This window comes from Musa acuminata, chromosome BXJ1-10 (assembly GCF_036884655.1).
Source record: "Musa acuminata AAA Group cultivar baxijiao chromosome BXJ1-10, Cavendish_Baxijiao_AAA, whole genome shotgun sequence".
NCBI lineage: Eukaryota > Viridiplantae > Streptophyta > Magnoliopsida > Zingiberales > Musaceae > Musa > Musa acuminata.
Window position 1 is genome coordinate 3,460,699 of NC_088336.1, and position 19,427 is coordinate 3,480,125.

Here is a 19,427-nt window from a genome sequence, read left to right on the forward strand (position 1 = left end):
CTGCTCAAGTGACTCTGTCATGGTTCTGATTTTAGAAGCTTCACCAATAATCCTTGCAAGAGCACAAACCATCAGCAAACTGATGAAATCGATTTGCATCCCTTAGGATGATCTTTCGTTGGAAGATCTCCGAAACAAGCTTCATAACCGTGTGACAGTCCCCACAGGTCCTCAGGTTCTTCTTGATCCGAATGGGTGCATTCACAGGCAAGCTTATCAGCCCGAACGAGAGCGCAAGCCTCTCGCTGTGATACCACATGCTCTCCTCCTTGTTCTCTTCTGCGTCATTAATGGCGAATTGTGTATCAGGCACGTAACCCTTCGCCTTCGCCAGCTCCTTCAGCCTCCCCAACATCTCATAAATCTGCTCCGTCTCGTCGTGCGATCGGTCATGCACCGTGAACACGTACGTCTGGTTCCACACATCGATCCAGCTGCATCCCGTCTCCTTCCTCAGCCCAGCCGACTCCATCCTTCTCCTCACCTCCTTGGCTTCTTCCAACCGTCCATGGTACGCATACATATTCGAAAGCAACACGTAGTTACCGGCGTTGTCCGGTTCGATCTCGAACAGCCTTCGAGCAACTTCGTCGCCGAGTTCCAGGTTCCTGCAGTTCCTACAGGCTCCAAGCAGAGCGCCCCACACCGATGAATCAGGCCTGATGGGCATCGTCTCGATGAACCGTTTCGCCTCATCCAAGCGGCCGGCTCGGCCCAGCATGTCGACCATGCAAGCGTAGTGCTCGCTCCCCGGTGTCACTTTGTGAGACATGGAATCGAAGTACTTGAATCCCTGATCGACAAGCCCGTTGTGACTGCACGCCGAAAGGACGCTAACAAATGTGATGTAATCCGGTTCGACACCCTCACCAAGCATTTGCTCGAATAGTTGGATGACGTCGTCTCCATGCCCGTGTTGCTGGAATGCTGTGATCATGGCTGTCCAAGCGACCACGTTCGTGCGGTCCTCTGCCTCCTCGAAGGATCGGTATGCGTCTTCCAAGCCACCGCATTTGGCGTACATGGAGATCAGCGAGCTCCCGACGCATCTGTTGCTAGCGAACCCGGTTTTCACTATCAAGGTATGAATTGCTGCGCCCTGGCCCCATGAAGCTAGTCTGGCCAAGGCATGGAGGACGGTGGAAAACGAGGCCTCGTCCGGGGAAATCCCCTCCCTTATCATAGCTCGGAAACAGTTGCAAGCATTCTCCATCCGATCACTTTGGATCCAACCCATCATCATAACGTTCCAGGTCACGACATCTCTTTCACTGCAGCTGTCGAACAACTTCATGGCGTCTTCCAAGCACCCGCATTTGCTGTACATGTCGATGAGCGAGTTCCTGACGTACTCCAACGTGGACGCCATCCCAAGCTTGACAGTGTGGCCATGCACCCCTCTACCGAAGTCTATGCCGCCACCGTTGGCGCACGCACTCAGAACGCTAGAAAAGCTGACTTGGTCCGGGCTCAAGGACTGATCCGCAAGCAGCTCCCGGAAAGCCTCCGTCGCCCTGTGGTACATCTTGTTGCGCACGAACCCCACGATCAGCGCGTTCCAAGAAACGAGATTTCTCAGGGTCATTTCGTCGAACATTCTTTGAGAATCCCCCATGTCGCCGCATTTGGCGTACATATCGGCCAGTGCGCTCGCCACGTAGACGTCGGACACGACGCCGTGCTTGTGAGCGAGAGCGTGCACCTGTCGGCCAGTGGCATGGGAGCCAGCCGCGGCACAGGCCGGCAGGACGGCGGAGAAGGTGTGGGGGTTGGGGCCGGGGCCTGACCTCTTCATCTGCGCGAACAAGGATAGGGCCTCGAGGGGGTGGTGGGAGTGGGAGAGGTGGGTGATGAGGGAGGTCCAGGTGACGACGTTGCTGCAGTGCTGGGTGGTTCGGAAGGTGAGCACGGCTTGTTCGAGTTGGCCACACTTGGCATAGAGGTTGATGAGCTGGGTATGGAGGAAGGGGATGGGGAGGGAGTTGGTGGTGATGAGGTGGGAGTGGATCTGCGTGGCATGCCTCGGGTTGGATGTTTGTGTTACGGTGGAATTGGTGAGGAGGGTGGTGAGATGGGTGAAAGAGAGAGGGAAGGAGGTTGTGCAATGAAGACGATGGAATGAGTAGATGGAATACAGTGAAGGGGTTTTCGGGGTTCTCATCGAGCCTTGGACGAGTATATTGATGATGCAGGGGATGAGGGCAACGGGTTGTGCGTACACAGTAGTGAGTGGCGTATGCCAATTGTATCCGTTGATGATGAAATGCTAGCACGAAGTATAGCCCCGGAGTCGAACACTTGAAGTGCGGGCGGGAGAGGATCCCGCCCCCAAAAAAAGAAAGAAAATGCCAACAATGATATCAAAGGGTATATTGTTGTTGCCATCAGCATCATCATCTACCGCACGTGTCGTTCTTAACTTCAAGAATCATCCAAGTGGCTCTACCTAGCGGTAGAAGAAGGTCCGCTCTCCACTGGAATCCGATTTAGTATTAGAGGGAAACTGCTCTTAAAATTAAAAACAAAGAAAATTCAGAAACGCTAAGTAGGAACCTCAAAAGTCAACTCAAAATATATACATGATCAAAATTCAATCAATCATCCCATTGGCGTATATCAAATACCCGAAGGAGCACTCCCCCAACAGCGGATGGAGAGACTTTATCCTACGGGATGAGTTTGTGTTCTCCCAACAGCGGATGGAGGCAAACTCATATCACACTCCCAACAGCGGATGGAGTGGTATCCCACACCCGCCAAAGTGAGGACACGTTCCTCCCAACAGTGGATGGAGGAACCGTCCAACCGCCACGTCTGACGGCCCGCTAATCCCCGAAGGGAATCGCCCTACCTGCTCTCGGCAGGAAAATAATATAATCTCATACTGGTCATGTCCATTTCGGGATGAAATAACATATTTAAAATGTATCTTTCAAATATCATCAATATCAAATAATATAAATTAGCCCTCAATTGACTTGAACTCTAGTTTAATCGATTCAATTGAACTCGATTTACTAGAGCCTAACTGAACTAATCTCTAATCCTTATTTAACTGGTTTGGAACCACCCTAGACTAGTATAATTTAGACTAGATTAAGTTCAATTTAGGTTAAACTAACTTGAATAAGTCAATCAATTCGGAATCACCCTGAATTGATCTAGACTAATCAAGTTTAGTTTAGTTCAATCAATATTTGGGCTCAGGTTCAACAATAATATTGGGCTAGATTGAGCCAGTCCATCTACTGGTCATGTGCATTATACATGATTGAGCATGCATTACACAAAACTGGCCCAACCTTGGCCCATAGATTAGTCATGTGCGTCGCATGTGACCGCCCATAATGGTTGGGCTGGGGTAGCCTACGGGCCAAGGCCTAACCCGTGGGTTGGGCCTGGCCCGTGAGCAATTTCATTTCAATTAATATATAATTTCATATCATAGCATATACCCATTAATAATATAAATAAAAACATAATAATGCCTTAAAAGATAGATGAAGAGAAAAGCTTTAATACGAGGAAATAACAGTCTAAATTTGACTAGAAATTATAAGACATTAAAAGAGGGACTCAGAGATAAGTTTTAATACAAGGGAATAGCCTTCTAAATTCAAATAAAAATCATGTTTTCAACACATATAAAATTTCAACATATTCTAGTCATATTTTAAATCATTCAGAATAATATATTTTAAATTTTAGATCAAAGAATATCAAAAAAGATTTTAGATAACATATTCTAATCTAACAAGATTTTAATCCAGATAAGATTAAAGATAAACTGTAATATAGGAAATATCATATAAAACAAATACATTTTTAACATATTTAACTCTACAATAAAAACCTTAATCATGGATCAAAGAATATTATGAAAAATTTAACTAATTACTTTAATGCAAAAATTTTGACATTTAAAGAATTGATATATATTTTTCAAATTATAAAACTTTCAACATTTAAAGAATCAAAATAAAAGCTAAAACTTTTAAATTTAAGAAATGTAGGGAAACCTACTTCTTGTCGACAGGTGTAACTCCTCGTTCCTCCCATTGTCAGGCTCGACTAGGTGAGGAACGAAGGAGAGAAATCCCTCCCTTTAAATAGGAGGAGGTGAGCCTCTATTAAGGGAAATTAATTTTAATTTTCATATTTATTTAATATAAATTATTTTTATTTAATATACTTATCATCATATTTGGAATACTTACTAGTTATTTCCTTAATTCATATCAACAAACAAGGAAGTAGATTAAGATTTTCTTAAATTATAATAACAAGTAAGGAAAGAAAATCAATTCCTAACTTAAATATTTGATGTGATTACAATCTATACTTCCATTTGCTCTCAAGTTAAAGTTCTTTCCGAAATAGTTTTTGTACGAAAGTCTTTTTAACCGACGAAAGTTTTTCGCTACACTAATTCACCCCCTCTCCCTCTTAGTGTTCTTGATCCTAACAATTGGTATCAGAGCCTCGTTATTTCTCAGTTGGTTTAACACCTAAGAGAAATGGTTAATTTCGGCTTTTAAGATGGTTACTCTCTCATTCGTCCTCCCTTTTTCAATGGGATGGACTACACCTATTGGAAAACTCGAATGAGATTTTTCTTACTTTCTTTGGATTTGAATTTATGGCACATAGTCGAAAACGGATTTGAAATGTCTTCTCTTCCCATGAACCATTAGAATGATTTGGAAAAGAAGATGTTTTCTCTAAATGCAAAGGCTATGAATGCCTTATTTTGTGCCTTAGACAAAAACGAATTTAATCAGATTTCTTTGTGCGAAACAGCTTTCGATATTTGGCGCACTTTTGAAATCACACACGAAGGCACAAGTAGTGTAAAAAATTCTAAAGTAAATTTTTTGATGCATGATTTTGAGATATTTTATATAGAACCAAGAGAGACTATTGGAGACATACACTCATTTTACGGATATCGTCAATAATTTAAAAGCACTTGATAAAAGTTTTTCGAACTTTGAACTCGTGAACAAGATTTTGTGTTCTCTTTCTAAGGAGTGGGATTCAAAAGTAACATCTTTACAAGAAACAAAAGATTTAAATATTTTTCCACTTAAAGAACTTATCGGTACATTGATGACATATGAAATGGTGCACAATGCACTTGATGAATATGATGAACAAAATCACCTTTTAAATAATAAGAAGGATTTGGGTTATAGAACATTTGAAGACCACTCAAGCATAAGCTCAAGTGATGGTGAATAAGAACTACTCACTAAGAAATTTAAAAAACTAATGAAATAAAAATTAAGAACAAAAAGAATAAAACTACTTGCTTTAAACGCAAGAAGAAGAATAAAAATTGGGATGAATCAAGTTCCTCTAAAGACGAGGAGAAAATCAAGAAGAGCGAGGTGACAAACTATGCCTTAACGACATTCAATGATGAGGTAATAGAAACCCCCTTAATTTATTTTGAAATTACTTGTTGTTTTCCATGATGCATTTTGTTTAGAATAATTATTTTTTAAAAAATTACATGTTTAAAAAAAATTAAAAATATAAGAATATGATCATGCTTGTAATTTTAAAAATAATAATAAAAATTACATATTTTATGTTAATGGAATAAAATGTTAGATTTAAATCTAATGATTATATGTGTATCTTGATGATTTTCGATTTTGATTGAAACCATGCTTGATGTCTTAACGAAAATATTAAGAAGTTTAATATCATGCTTAATGATGATGCATGGCTTTTGTATGAAAAACTAAGCATGAAAAGATAGATTCACCTAAAAAGAAAAATGCATGACTACAACAAATAACAAAAAGATTTTAGTTGAAAATACCTTATGCTCAATTATGTTTAATGATTTCTTTCCATTGTATGTCCTATCATGATGAATATTTTGAAAATAAATGAAATCATGTTTGATTTGATCATGCTTAATGAATTTTCTTTCGAAATGATGTATAATGATTTTTGTGATGTTTGGATTATCGATTTTCACGATAATAAAAGTGGCTTTTTCGGTTTAAAAAATGATGCATGTTTTGATTTGACATAAATGAAATAGGCATGCTTATATGAAATAGTGTAAGTGTCATGCTTCATGATTGTATACTTAATGATGCATAAAGTTGTAATGAAAATATTGAAATTTTGATACCATGAAGATTTTATGCATGAGATTTTAAAGTTATACATGATGATTTTTGGGGTTTATTGATCTTGATGGTTTTTATGATGAAATTTATTTTTTGATCCTAAATGATAGATGATATTTTTTTTTGGCACAAAAAGGACAAAAGCATGCTTGTATGAAACAACTAAATAGAGAAAAGCATTTATCTTGAAAATTCTTTTTCTCTATCTTATTGACTTTGATGAATCTATTTTATTATCTTTTTATGATTTTCTTGAAAATGATTTTAATTTGATGATTTGAATTTGAATGAGCTTTATCTTGATTTTTCAAGATTTATAACTTGAGATTTACTCTATAAAAATCAAGATCTTTTATACTCAATGTTTCTTTTTGCCATCTACCATCCAAATGAATCATGATTGGTATTATTACTATATTTCTTCTTGTTGTGTACTAAAGAGAAAATTTTCCTAATTAAATCATGAATTTTCGGAACCATAATTTTTTTATGATTCATAATGAATTAAGAAATTTTATATAATTGAATTAATATCTTGTTCTCCTACAAGATTGAATGAATTTTATCTATATCATGATCTCCTAAGAATTCCTTTCATTTTTTAAAAAGGAGATATGTGAAAATGAATCATGTCTTTTGGTATTCACATAATTTTATCTTTTCATGATATGATTTTTAAGCAATTCCTTGTGTTCACGAAATATTTATCTCATCACCCAATAATTCTTCTTGATATTCCTTATGTGATGATATGAATACAAGAAATATTCATTAATTTGTTTTGATATATACAAATAAGAAGTTTCGATCATGCATGATAGGATGTAATTTGACAAAATTGGAACCATCATGATGTGAAATAAATGATGATTTGGAATCATGCATGTAATGATGATTTTATATACATGATGATTTGGAATTGTGCATGCAATACTTTAACTTATAATAATGATGCATGCATGAAATATTCATGATAAAATAATTGTTTTGACATTCATGACTTAAATTTTTATCTATGCTATTTACCTTTGTCATAATTTATAAATTAACTTAAAGGGTCTTCCTTTCTTTTTTACAATGACAAAGGGGAGCAAAACATGCTAGAAAGCTAATTTGCTAGCTCGCACAATTCAAGAAGAAAGCAAAAATTACACTTCTCAAAAGAGAAGAAAGAAATTGCTATCTTGAACATCACCAAGAATTGCTAGCTTGAAATTTCAAGAAGAGGCAAAAATAACTATCTTGAACATCACCAAAAATTTGCTACCTCGCATGATTTAAAATTTGCTAGAATTGCTAACTTGTGGTCTAAAGAGAAGCAAAGAATTGCTATCTCAAAAGAAGTAAAAGTGCTATCTTGCCTATCTTAAGAAGCAAAACATGTTAAATTTGCACATCTCTAATTTGCTAGCTTGTATGAAGTAGAATATGCTATCTTACTACCTTACATATCTATGATGATAGCAAAATTGCATGATGATAAAAATGGAGATTATGTTTATCATGCAAATGATTAGAACTTATATTACAAACACTTGATTGTGGTACTTCTCCTTTTTGTTGATGACAATAGGGTAGAAGTATGTTGATGACATGTATGATTTGATCATGACATGTTGTTTGGATTTTTGAATCCAAGAGTTTCTATCAATAAGCATATTGATCGGGAGAGTTTGTTTAAACTCTGGGAGTTAAGTTTAACTCCGTTATCAATTGCTTGCCATCATCAAAAAGGGGGAGATTATTGAATCTCATATTTTGATGATGAAATAAATTGATAGTTGTGTTTATGTTTTAATCTACGTTTTGATTGACGCAAGATGCTTCGATCAGGATGAGACAATTAAAGTAGGAAAAATCATGTTGGGTCGGAGGAACATGTCAGAAGATTGGACATCGGGCCGGTGGATCGATCGACGTATCGACAAAAGGCTTCGGACCATGGATTCGGGCATCAAGCCAAGAAGAGCGGGTATTGTGCTAAGGATATCGGAGTTGCGAAGTCAACTGGCCGATTGGGCAATAGGCCACTAGAGAGGATGATGCACCGAAGAATCAGACGAAGCGTCGAGGGGCCAATGACATGTCAGACAACTTGATTAATGCTTAGTATTAATTGTCTAGATCAAAGTTTATTTTACATGTGTAGGATTAACTACGATGGCAGTAAGACATGCAGCAGTTGTTGAGCGAGAGTCAAGATAAAGATCACGTTTGGGGTTGGAGAGTTCGTCGGAAGTTCAGACGGTCATTAGAGGTTCTGCGGGAACAATCCAAGAAGTCCAGGAGCTTACCAAAGAAGCTCGTCGAAACTCGCCAAGAGGATCGTCGCAACTCCAGGAGTTTGTCGGGAGTCCATCGGAGCATCGCTAAGGGTTCATCGGATGTTCACCGGAAGTTCGCTAGAAGCTCGTTGGAAGAAGCGATTGACGCACCAGAACACAATCTCATTTCAAATTCAATACTCATACTTTTATCAAATGACTCACATAGAGATTCATTCGTAGAACCGAAAATGATATCATCAACATAAATTTGAATAATAAGAAAATTATTTTCAAAATTTTTGATAAACAATGTAGTATCGACCTTGCCTTTAGAGAAATTATTTTTGATAAGAAATAAGCTAAGTCTCTTATACCAAGCCCTTTCAATCCATAAAGAGCTTTAGTTAATTTAAATACATGATTAGGGAGATTATCATTCTCAAATCCGCGAGTTTGTTTAACAAAAACTTCTTCGGAAATAAAACCATTAAGAAAAATAATTTTAACATCCAATTGAAATAACTTAAAATTATTACTACTAGCATAAGCAAGGAGCATCCTTATGGCTTCTAATCGTGCTACAAGAGCAAAGGTTTCTTCATAATCGATACCTTCTTCTTGGTTGAAACCCTTAGCCACTAATCTAGCCTTGTTTCGAACCATGATACTAAATTCATCTTGCTTGTTTCTAAAGACTCATTTAGTACCAATAACTAAATGGTTAGTTGGCCTATGAACAAGCTTCCATACCTCATTTCTCTCAAATTGATTCAACTCCTCTTACATTGTGATGACCCATGAATCATCTTTCAAGGCCTCGTCAATACACTTAGGTTTAATTTGGGAGAGAAAAGTGGCGTTTTCATAAAAATTCTTCAGAGAGGAACGAGTTTGAACCCTTTAGATGTGTCTCCTATTATTAGCTCCTTAGGATGAGCATCTATATACTTCAGTACCTATGAAAAAATGGAATTCCACTATCAACTCGCAACTACTGTATGAGTTCTCAAAAGTCATGTGTTCGTTCTATTGTTTTCTATGTTCTTGTTAAGTCGACTAGAGAAGAAAGCTAGATTAGGATTCTAATAAGGATAAGGTCCTGGCAGCGCTATGGGATAAAGTTGCCATGAGCAAGTCCTGTGTTCATAGCCGACTCCTATTACCCCTTTTCTTTTGAGTTTCTCTTTTGAGTTTAGTTGTTTGTTTGAAAAGTTTGAAGTAAACTAATTCTTATAGGAGTATCGGAGTGGTAAGTGCACTCTCTTAATTAGTATGTTTCCAGATTCATCAATACCAGATTCATTACTATCCTTCAGTAAAGAAGGTTCGGAAGAAGATATATCTAAGTTGCTAGAAGGAGAAAGGGATCCATTCAAGTTCAAATTTTCAAAATTAAGATCATCATCAAAATTATTTTTCTTAACTTCGGAAATTTCATTAAAAATCACATGAATTGATTCTTTTATAATCAAAGTTCTTTTATTAAAGATATGAAAGGCTTTAGAAATGGAAGAATAACTAAGAAAAAATCCTTCATTGGATTTTGCATCAAACTTTCCTAAGATATCTTTTTCATTCAATATAAAACATTAACATCCAAAAACTTTAAAGTATGAAACATTGGGTTTTTTGTTGTTCCACAACTCATAAGGAGTTTTGAAAAGTAATGATCTTACTAGAACCCTATTCATGACATAGCATGTCATATTTACGGCTTTGGCCCAAAAATATTTGGGTAGGCTATGTTCATTTAACATGGTTCTAGCTATTTCTTGTAAGTTTCTATTCTTTTTTTCTACTACTCTATTTTATTGAGGATTTCTTAGAGTAGAGAAGTTATGGTTGTATCCATTAGATTTATAAAATTCTTGGAAATCACGGTTTTGAAATTCACTACCGTGATCACTTCGAATTGATGAAATCATAAAACCTTTTTCATTTTGAACAAGTTTACAAAACTTAGAGAAATACCTAAAGCAATCATTTTTGTATGCTAAGAAGTAAGTCCATGTGTATCTACTAAAATCATCCATAATGACAAATGCATATTTGTACCTCCTAAGCTTGATGTAACAATTGGTCCGAACAAGTCCATATAGATCAATTGTAAAGGTCTAGAGGTGCTTATTTGGTTCTTAGGTTTGAAGCTACCCTTTATTTGTTTTCCTAATTGACATGCATCATACATATTATCATTGACAAACTTGATATGAGGAATTCCTCTTACAAGTTCTTTATATAAAATTTAAGAGATTAGTTTCATGCTAGCATGACCTAATCTCCTATGCCAAAGCCAAGTATCGTCATTCAAAATCGAAAAATACATTTTATTGCAAAGATCATTGATGTCAATAGTGTATACATTATTTTGTTTTAGTGCAATCATAGATGTATTTTTGTATGGTTTTTCAATAATGCAAGTATTAGATTCAAATCTAACAATATATCCTTTATCATATAATTAACTAATACTCAAAAGGTTATGCTTTAAACCATCAACTAACAATACATCTTCAATAAGAAGGTTGGATTTGTTACCTATGGTTCCTTTGCCAATGATTTTACCTTTGTTGTCTCCGAAGGTGACATATCCTTCGTCTAGGTTAGTAAGCTTAGAGAAATGAGATGGATCTCCGGTCATATGCCTTGAGCATCTACTATCAAGGTACCATCTCTTGCTCCTAGCTTATGATGGTACATTTTTCTACAAAAAGAGATTATTTTTAGGTACACATTTGATCTTGGGTGCCTCAAAAATCGATTTACATAACTTATCATGTTGCGTTGAGTCATTTGAGGTTCTTTTGGGAACCTAAATCAATTTATGCAGACTATATTTCTTGAATGGACATTTGTACATAACATGTCTAAGTTTGCAACAAAAGTTGCATTTGGTATGAGGTGATACATGTAAGGTAGGGCTTTTAATAAAGATAGTTGGATTTTGATGAGAGCTACTCACAAATTCGATTCCGCTTTTCCTATGAACGTGACCCTTGTTGGCAAGGATTATGTTCAAAGACTTGCTACCAACCTCAAATTTCTTCAAGATATCTTTGAGTAGCAAGTTTTCCTTTTGAAGTATTTCTAAATTATGGCATTTTGTGCAGGGAGCTAAGCTATTTTCATACTCAATCTTTACTCTATCAAAATTGCTAATAAGAGAAGCATGTTCCTTTTTTAAAGAATTATACTTTTTACTCAAAAATTCTACATTCATCAAATAATTCATGAAAAGCACTTGAAAGCTCATCGAAAGTTAAATTTGCATCTAATGAACTTATTACCTCATCTACAGTAGCCATTAGCGCATAGTGAGCAACTTGCTCGGTGTTGGTTGGCTCATCTTCTTCGGAAGCACTTGAGTCATCCCATGTAGCTTTGAGCGCCTTGGGACATTCACTTTTCAAGTATCCCAGCTTCTTGCATTCATAGCATATCAATTGTTCTTCCTTTGGTTTAAATTTATTTTTAGTCATTTTTGAATTTATTTCTTTTTATAAATTTTTTGAATTTTTTTATTAATAGTGTCAAGTCTTCATCAATATCCTTATCACTTGAGTTTTCTTTCAAGTGGTCTTCTTGTGTTCTCAGTGCTATATCATTCCTGTTCTTTGGAAGGGTGTCCTCAAGCTCTTCATGAGCTTTGCATGTCATTTCATAGGTCATTAGTGACCCAATTAGATCTCCAAGAGGAAAATTATTTAGATCTTTAGCCTCTTGAATGACTGTTACTTTAGGATCCCAACCTTTTGAAAGGGATCTTAAAATCTTATTAACTAGTTCAAAATCCGAGAAACCTTTACCGAGTCCTTTTAAACCATTAACGACATCCGTAAATCGGGTGTACATATCTCTAATGGTCTCACTCGGTTTCATTCTAAACAACTCGTAAGAATGCACTAAAAGATTAATTTTTGACTCATTCACTCTACTAGTGCCTTCATGAGTCACTTCGAGTATGTACCAAATGTCAAAAGTCGTTTCACAAATCGATACTCGATTAAACTCGTTTTTATCTAATGCACAAAATATGTTATTCATAGCCTTTGTGTTTAAAGTAAAAGTCTTCTTCTCTAACTTATTCCAATCGTTTATTTGAAGAGAAGACTTTTGAAAATCATTTTCGACAACGTTCCAAAGCTCAAAATCCATTGAAATTAGGAAGATCCTCATTCTAGTCTTCTAATATGTGTAATCCGTCCCATTGAACATGGGCGGACGTGTAATTGAATGGCCCTCTAGGTTGCCGGCAAATGTCATCTCTCTTGGGATTAAAACCAAATGAGAGTAAACCTTGCTCTTATACCAATTGTTAGGATCAGGAGCGACACTAAGAGGGGGGGTGAATTAGTGCAGCGGAAAACTTTTCGATTCTCGTATAAAATATTTCGTATATTCGAAGGAAATCGATTCGAAAAGATAGTAACTTTAAAATATAAGAGAGCGTAAGTGTAGTGAAAGCAAGATGAGGAGAAGAAGCACTTTGCTATGAAATGATTTGCAGTTAAAAAAAATTGCTCAAAACAAAATGTAAACCAGATTTAGAGTGGTTCGGTCAAGTGACCTACATCCACTTTTGGATTCCTCCTCCGACAAGGTCTCTAGCATCCACTAAAGGCCTTCTTTCAATAGGTGAAGACCGAACACCTCTTTACAACACTTTCTCCTTTTCTCGGGTTTAGGAGATGAATCCTTATAAGCTTTACTCCTCTTTCTTGGATAGTTACAAGGCTAAGAGATGGAGGAGAACTCTAACTTTTACAATACTTTAAGACTCAAGAACTCAAGATTATGCCAATAGGTTTCGTGCCCTTTTCATGCAGAAAAGGGTGGGGTTTTTATAGGCCCTAATGACTTCAAAAATAAAGCCAAAAAGTGTCTAATCCCAGATTTTCGGGGTCCTGGCAGTATCACCGCCATTACTAGGCAGTACCACCGCCTGACACCTAACACTGGGTGGTACTACCGCTCAGTCTGGGTGGTACTATCGCTCAGTCTGGGCGGTGCCACCGCCTGACAAAGCTCGGAGACCGAGTTCTAGCGGTACCACCGCTTGATAGGGGCAATACCACCGCTGGCAGCAATAACTGTCGATGGTACCACCGCTTGACAAGGGCGGTACCAGTGCCGAGAATTCTTGGGAGACCGAGTCTCCCAAGCGGTGTCACTACCGGCCAGGAATTCAGGGTCCTGGTTAGGCCTTGAATCCGGCCCAAACCAACCCAACTTATGGCCCAATTGGCCCTAATTAAGTTAGTGGGATTACCTCCCAAACCTAACTTAATTTATGCTCTAACTATGATAATTAAGACATGATTACTTCACTTCATGTTCCGGTGCGTCAATTGCTCTTCCAGCGAGCTTCCGACGAACTCTCGGCAATACTCCGGCGGACTCCCGGCAAGCTCCTGGACTTTACGACGATCTTCTTGGCAAGCTCCGATGAGTTTCCTGGACTTCTCAGTTGGTTCCGGCAGAACTTCCGACGAACGTCCGGACTTCCCACGAACTCTCGAACTCTCAATGAGATCTCGATCTTAACTCCGACAATACCTACTTTATGTCTTACTGCTTATCGTAGTTAACCCTACACACTTTTCTCAACATATAGATTAGATCAAATAATTTACAATTGATTTCATCATCAAAATTCGAGATTTAATACGTTTGTCATCATTATTGAAATTATCTTATTGCCCATCGTCTTCATGCTATTCATGCATGTGTTATCATATGCTGTATTTTTCATTGGGAAAATCGATAGTGTCAAAGTACATGCGATTAAATATTTTATTTTTATAATTATAAAAATTTTAATATAAATTTTTAAATTTTAAGAATCAAGATATCAAAGAGATCTAATTACTGGCTAATACTTAATTAGACAGTTGTCCATTTCCCACGCTTACACTAGTCTTTCTTTACTTCTGATGTTCCTTATTCACCGCCACCACTACACATCGATGCGGTTCGCACCGTTCCGCTTGCGACCCACCGCTACACCGGCCATCCTCCGCGCCAACTCTCTTATTCACCGCTATGGTCGTCTCGGTCGCATCGAGGAAGCCGAGAGGATCTTCCACGCTATGCCCGAGCGCACCGTCGTCTCCTTCAACGCCCTCATCGCCGCCTACTTTCTCAACCACCTTCCCCTCTGCGCCCGACACCTCTTCGACCGAATGCCCCTCCGCAACACCGCCTCCTACAACGCCATGCTCTCCGGCCTCCTCCGCTGCCCCCGCCGCCTCGCTGAAGCCCGCGCCCTCTTCGACTCCATACCCCACCCCAATGTCGTCACGTGGACCTCCATGATCCGCGGCTATGTCCAGCACGGCCTTGTCGCCGAGGCCGAGGAGCTCTTTCTTCGCATGCCCGAGCGCAACGTCGTCTCATGGACAGTCATGCTTGGCGGTCTCATCCAGGACTGCCGCATCAATGACGCCAGGCAGCTTTTTGATCGGATGCCCGAGAAGGACGTCGTTGCCTGGACCAACATGGTCTCAGGATACTGCATCGCTGGCCGCATCGCTGAGGCCAGGGAGCTGTTTGACGAGATGCCAAGGCGGAATGTTGTCTCCTGGACGGCCATGATCTCGGGGTACTTGCAGAACCTGCAGGTCGATGTTGCAAGAAAGCTGTTCGAGGTGATGCCGGAGAGGAACGAGGTCTCTTGGACTGCAATGATCACCGGCTACACCCAGGCAGGCCGTGTTGGGGAGGCAGCGGAGCTTTTTTGGAGGATGCCGGAGAAATTGCTGGCCGTTTGCAATGCTATGATTCTTGGTTTTGGGCAGCATGGCATGGTGGAGGAAGCAAGGAAGGTCTTCGACGGGATGGTCGATCGTGATGATGGAACTTGGAGTGCGATGGTCAAGACATGCGAACAGAATGGGCTTGAAATGGAAGCACTTGACAACTTCCGCCAAATGCAGATGAATGGGATCCAGCCAAATTTTGCTTCAATTATCAGCGTGCTCTCTGTTTGTGCCAGCCTAGCAATTCTTGATCTTGGGAGGGAGGTCCATGCAGCACTTGTGAGGTCCCATTTCAACGATGATGTCTTTGTTGTCTCGGCTTTGGCAACGATGTATGTTAAATGCGGTGAACTTGTGAAGGCAAGGAAGGTCTTTGATAAGTTTGATGCAAAGGATGTTGTGATGTGGAACTCAATGATCACTGCCTATGCTCAACATGGTTTAGGGGAGGAAGCTTTGAATATCTTTAATGATATGAGGGACATAGGTATGGTGCCCGATGAGATTAGCTATATTGGGGTTCTGTTGGCTTGTAGTTATTCAGGAAAGATCAAGGAAGGGCGGGAAATTTTTGAATCAATCAGTTCAAATCCTTTGGTTGAGCTAAGAGCTGAGCACTATGCTTGCATGGTTGATCTACTTGGTCGAGCAGGCCTTGTTGATGAAGCAATGAATTTGATCAAAAAGATGCCAATGCAAGCTGATGCTGTTGTTTGGGGTGCTTTGCTAGGTGCATGTAGGACTCACAGGAATACAGATATCGCTGAGATTGCTGCCAAGAAGCTTCTACATTTGGAGCCTGGTAATGCTGGACATTATGTCTTGCTATCTAACATTTATGCTTCAAGTGGGAGATGGGAAGATGTTGCTGGGCTGAGGAAGGTGATGAGCTCAAGGAAGGTGAGCAAGTCTCCAGGTTGTAGTTGGATTGAGTTTGACAAGAAGGTGCATATGTTCACCTCAGGGGACATGTTGTCACATCCTGAGCATGCTATTTTAAGTGGCATGTTGGAGAAATTAGATGGTCTGTTGAAGGAGGCAGGGTACTTTCCAGATGGTGCTTTTGTGCTCCATGATGTTGATGAGGAGCAAAAGGCTCATAACCTGCGATACCACAGTGAGAGGCTGGCAGTGGCATTTGGAATTTTAAAGATTCCTGAAGGATTGCCAATCCGTGTCATGAAGAACCTGAGGGTTTGTGGGGATTGCCATTCAGCTGTTAAGTTGATTGCAAAGATCACTGGCCGAGAGATCATTTTAAGAGATGCTAACAGATTCCACCATTTCAAGAATGGATCTTGCTCTTGCAGGGATTATTGGTGAATTCAAATCTTGGTATTATCACTTCAAAGGAAGACTTGAAGTATGATATTTTTTTTCTGAAGTTTCTTTTTGCTTAGAGTTTATTTATAATGTTTAGCCTTCTATACTCATATATTATAGTGTTCAGCGCTCTTAATTGCACTAACACTTGTTTTGCATTTGAAATAGCAGATATTTTGTGTCAAGGTGATCATTCTCGGTCTTACATTTTCCTCGTGTTTATAATGCGGGGAAGGCAGCCCAGTCTTGGTTATACCATATTGAGTGGTTGGTTTTATCTGTCATATTCTTTTTCTGGATTGGACCTACTTCTGATACCAAGTGAGGAGATACAAGATGTTGCCAGATGCAGGGTTAAATATAATATATGCTGCATAAAGCAAACAGTTCAAGATCCCAAGGCTGGTTACTCCTGATTGTCATCTCACTATTTCACCTATCCAGAAGCTCAGAAAGTTACTGAACACTAGGTAAATGCTCAAGATCTCATATTAGTACGAAAAGAGAAACTGACTGTACCATTCTGATTATCTGCGGAAGCTCCTCAAGTGATCACTCTTACAATTTTATTCTAGAAATATCAATGCCAAAAGAGGTTTATCTGATGGAACTTATGGATGTTTAGTAGATAATCAAGTTGTATGTATAGTGTGGGAGCCAGATTGTCAAGCAAAGAACTTAAAAAAGATAAGTGAAAACCATCACATCTGATTCAAAAATTTTGTTCATGTTATTCTGAACATCTTCGATTGTTTTACTTTATTTGTTTTTATCCATTGGTTTTCGAGAAAATAAGTAATCTGATCCGAAATAAAAAGAATAACTATGACTAGTATTTTTTACTCAATTTTATCTGTAGCCTCTTAAAAACCTTTGCCAACCAGAGGAGTGTACTAAACACTTGGGAGTTATGATCTGCCTGATGTTGGGAAAGCAAGTAGCATTAAAGCGACTGGTAATGTACCATTTGATGCTAGTGAGATTCTTAGAAACTTTGTGCTTAAGAGCCTTACAGATGCATCTGTTGAGATATGGGACTTAAAGCACAATGTGTAAATCTGGATTCAAGCAAAGAAGAAGAATCTTGCATCTCATTTTGTTTTGTTTGGGAAGATAATGCCGTGAACCCATTAGCCACAAACAGTTCGTGTTGTAGGGAATTTCCAATTTTACTTGGGTCAATTAGTAGAGGAAAAGGCATACAGTTCAAACTTACACCGAGATAAATACATCAGAATATCCTACGTTCAAAGGCTATGTTTATTTGCAAACTGGTTCTATTAGCTTAACATAACATTTGAGACTGGAGCAAGTAGTAGGATACCTTTTTTCCGCATCATTATTCTTTTTTGATTGATATTAATCAAGACCAACACCACTTTGTAGTCCTTCTGATTTAGGTTTTTATACCACTGAAATCTACAGTGATCAAACGTTGCATTCCTAATGAAGAAAGTATTAAGCTATTGGTTTTAAAATCAAATTAAGATTTTAGTAGATTTTGTTGTGGCTGTGGTAATTTGGTATAATTTTTTCACTATTTTACTTTTTTATTAACCAAGTGTTCCCTTCAGATGTATCCAATGGGGGGGGAGGGGGACACGAATCCGTGCGACACAGGGTTGGATCTCAGTGGATCATGGCAGCAAGTCCACTCTACCACTTACAATGCCTCATTGCATATTTAAGTCGTCTGCAAAGGATTCGGCCCATAGTCCGTGCGAAATTTCACTCCCCGATGGCCACCCGTGGCTATACCACCACGGGGGCTACACTGGTGACACGAGCCCATGGTTGTTGCAGGTGAAAGCTTGAACATAAAAGCTATTTGATGCATCAGTTGGAGCAATCTGCCCTGAAAAAATTACTGGTGTAATGAACTTTATTGTAGCTTGAAAGGCCATTGAAACGAGTAGGATTCTTTTTTGCTTTACCCAAGCTTTCTAAGATCTTGACAAAGAATCACTCTCCGAGAGCTGAAAACTTGTATTGCTTCATCCAGGACTGGTCCAAGATGCTCCTGATAGTTTTCTGAGAGGTTTTTTTTTATGAACAGCTTTTATTGTGAGGGAAGCAAAACTATAGGACACTCAACTGTACAATGGGAACACTGCAGCTGCTGGACTATTGAACCTTGAGGATGTCAAAGATGCTAAGGATGCATTTGATGTGGAGTAGAATGGTCTCACAGTTACCTTTGCTGCAAACTGTTGTACCCGAGGATTTTTAATGCTCGTGGCAAATTTTCCTTTTTAAATTATCACCTTTATCAGTTTCTTTTATTTTCCGTTCATGGTAAGTTACTGTTTTACTATCGTTGAGCATCTTTTTGGTGTACTATGATGGTATCATTTGCAACACATACAACTGTCAAGTGTCGACTTGCTTGCAAGGTGATCTGATTGGTGAGCATCATCTCGGTCTGCTATTGCAATATCAGTAACTACAGAAAGGTGATCTTAGTGGCATAACAAAAATTATTTTGTGTGTCATGTCTATCTGATACTATTTGTATTTTATTATAGTAGGATGATGGTGAAAAATTGAGCATCGCAACCTCTTGCAGCTTACGATGATGTCAATACACCATTTAGTGCTCGCCCTGTGGTCGATTAAATCGACTTGATGAATTCAACCACTTGGTTTTTTCGGCACTGATATAGTGACATGTGACATTAAAAATGATGGGTAAAATCATACCATTCAACCATATTGCCGGCATCAGTAGATATGGAATCGGAGGATCCAATGAAAAAAGTGTCCATATTGGTTCCTTTATCTCTAGTTGTATCTTTGTTCCTAGTTTGAAGAAAGTTTAGAAAAGATTGGAGTTCATTTTCTAGCAAGTATTAGGCTTTCTTATCAGGACTTGAGATGGCTGCTTGTTTCCCTCGTGGATCCTCATACAACCGTGAAGATAGGATATACAT

The 19,427-nt window shown here is 38.7% G+C and overlaps 2 protein-coding genes across 4 annotated transcripts; one reads left to right on the plus strand and one right to left on the minus strand.

The window, feature by feature from the left end:
• Nucleotide 1: 1 nt before the first annotated feature.
• Nucleotides 2-2,298, minus strand: LOC135595150 (putative pentatricopeptide repeat-containing protein At5g52630). The gene has a single exon (XM_065085693.1). The coding sequence runs from the start codon at nt 2,159-2,161 to the stop codon at nt 41-43; it is 2,121 nt and encodes a 706-aa protein (XP_064941765.1). The 5' UTR covers nt 2,162-2,298; the 3' UTR covers nt 2-40.
• A 12,061-nt stretch (nt 2,299-14,359) lies between these two features.
• Nucleotides 14,360-18,754, plus strand: LOC103999776 (pentatricopeptide repeat-containing protein At1g56690, mitochondrial). 3 transcript variants are annotated; one of them, XR_010480287.1, is made up of 3 exons: nt 14,360-16,537; nt 16,666-16,967; nt 18,072-18,754. XR_010480287.1 is itself a non-coding variant. In XM_009421620.3 (2 exons), exon 1 carries the CDS (start codon nt 14,383-14,385, stop codon nt 16,495-16,497), a length of 2,115 nt encoding a protein of 704 aa, XP_009419895.2. In that variant the 5' UTR covers nt 14,360-14,382; the 3' UTR covers nt 16,498-16,537; nt 16,669-18,754. The 3 variants fall into 3 exon arrangements, 1 of the variants encoding a protein (XP_009419895.2); XR_001975797.2 differs by having other exon boundaries at nt 16,669-16,967; XM_009421620.3 differs by having other exon boundaries at nt 16,669-18,754.
• Nucleotides 18,755-19,427: the final 673 nt, after the last annotated feature.

What these genes read in the sequence shown, in the direction of transcription:
- LOC103999776 (XM_009421620.3), top strand. Translation starts at nt 14,383, where the DNA reads ATGCGGTTCGCACCGTTCCGCTTGCGACCCACCGCTACACCGGCCATC.
- LOC135595150 (XM_065085693.1), bottom strand. Translation starts at nt 2,161, where the DNA reads ATGAGAACCCCGAAAACCCCTTCACTGTATTCCATCTACTCATTCCAT.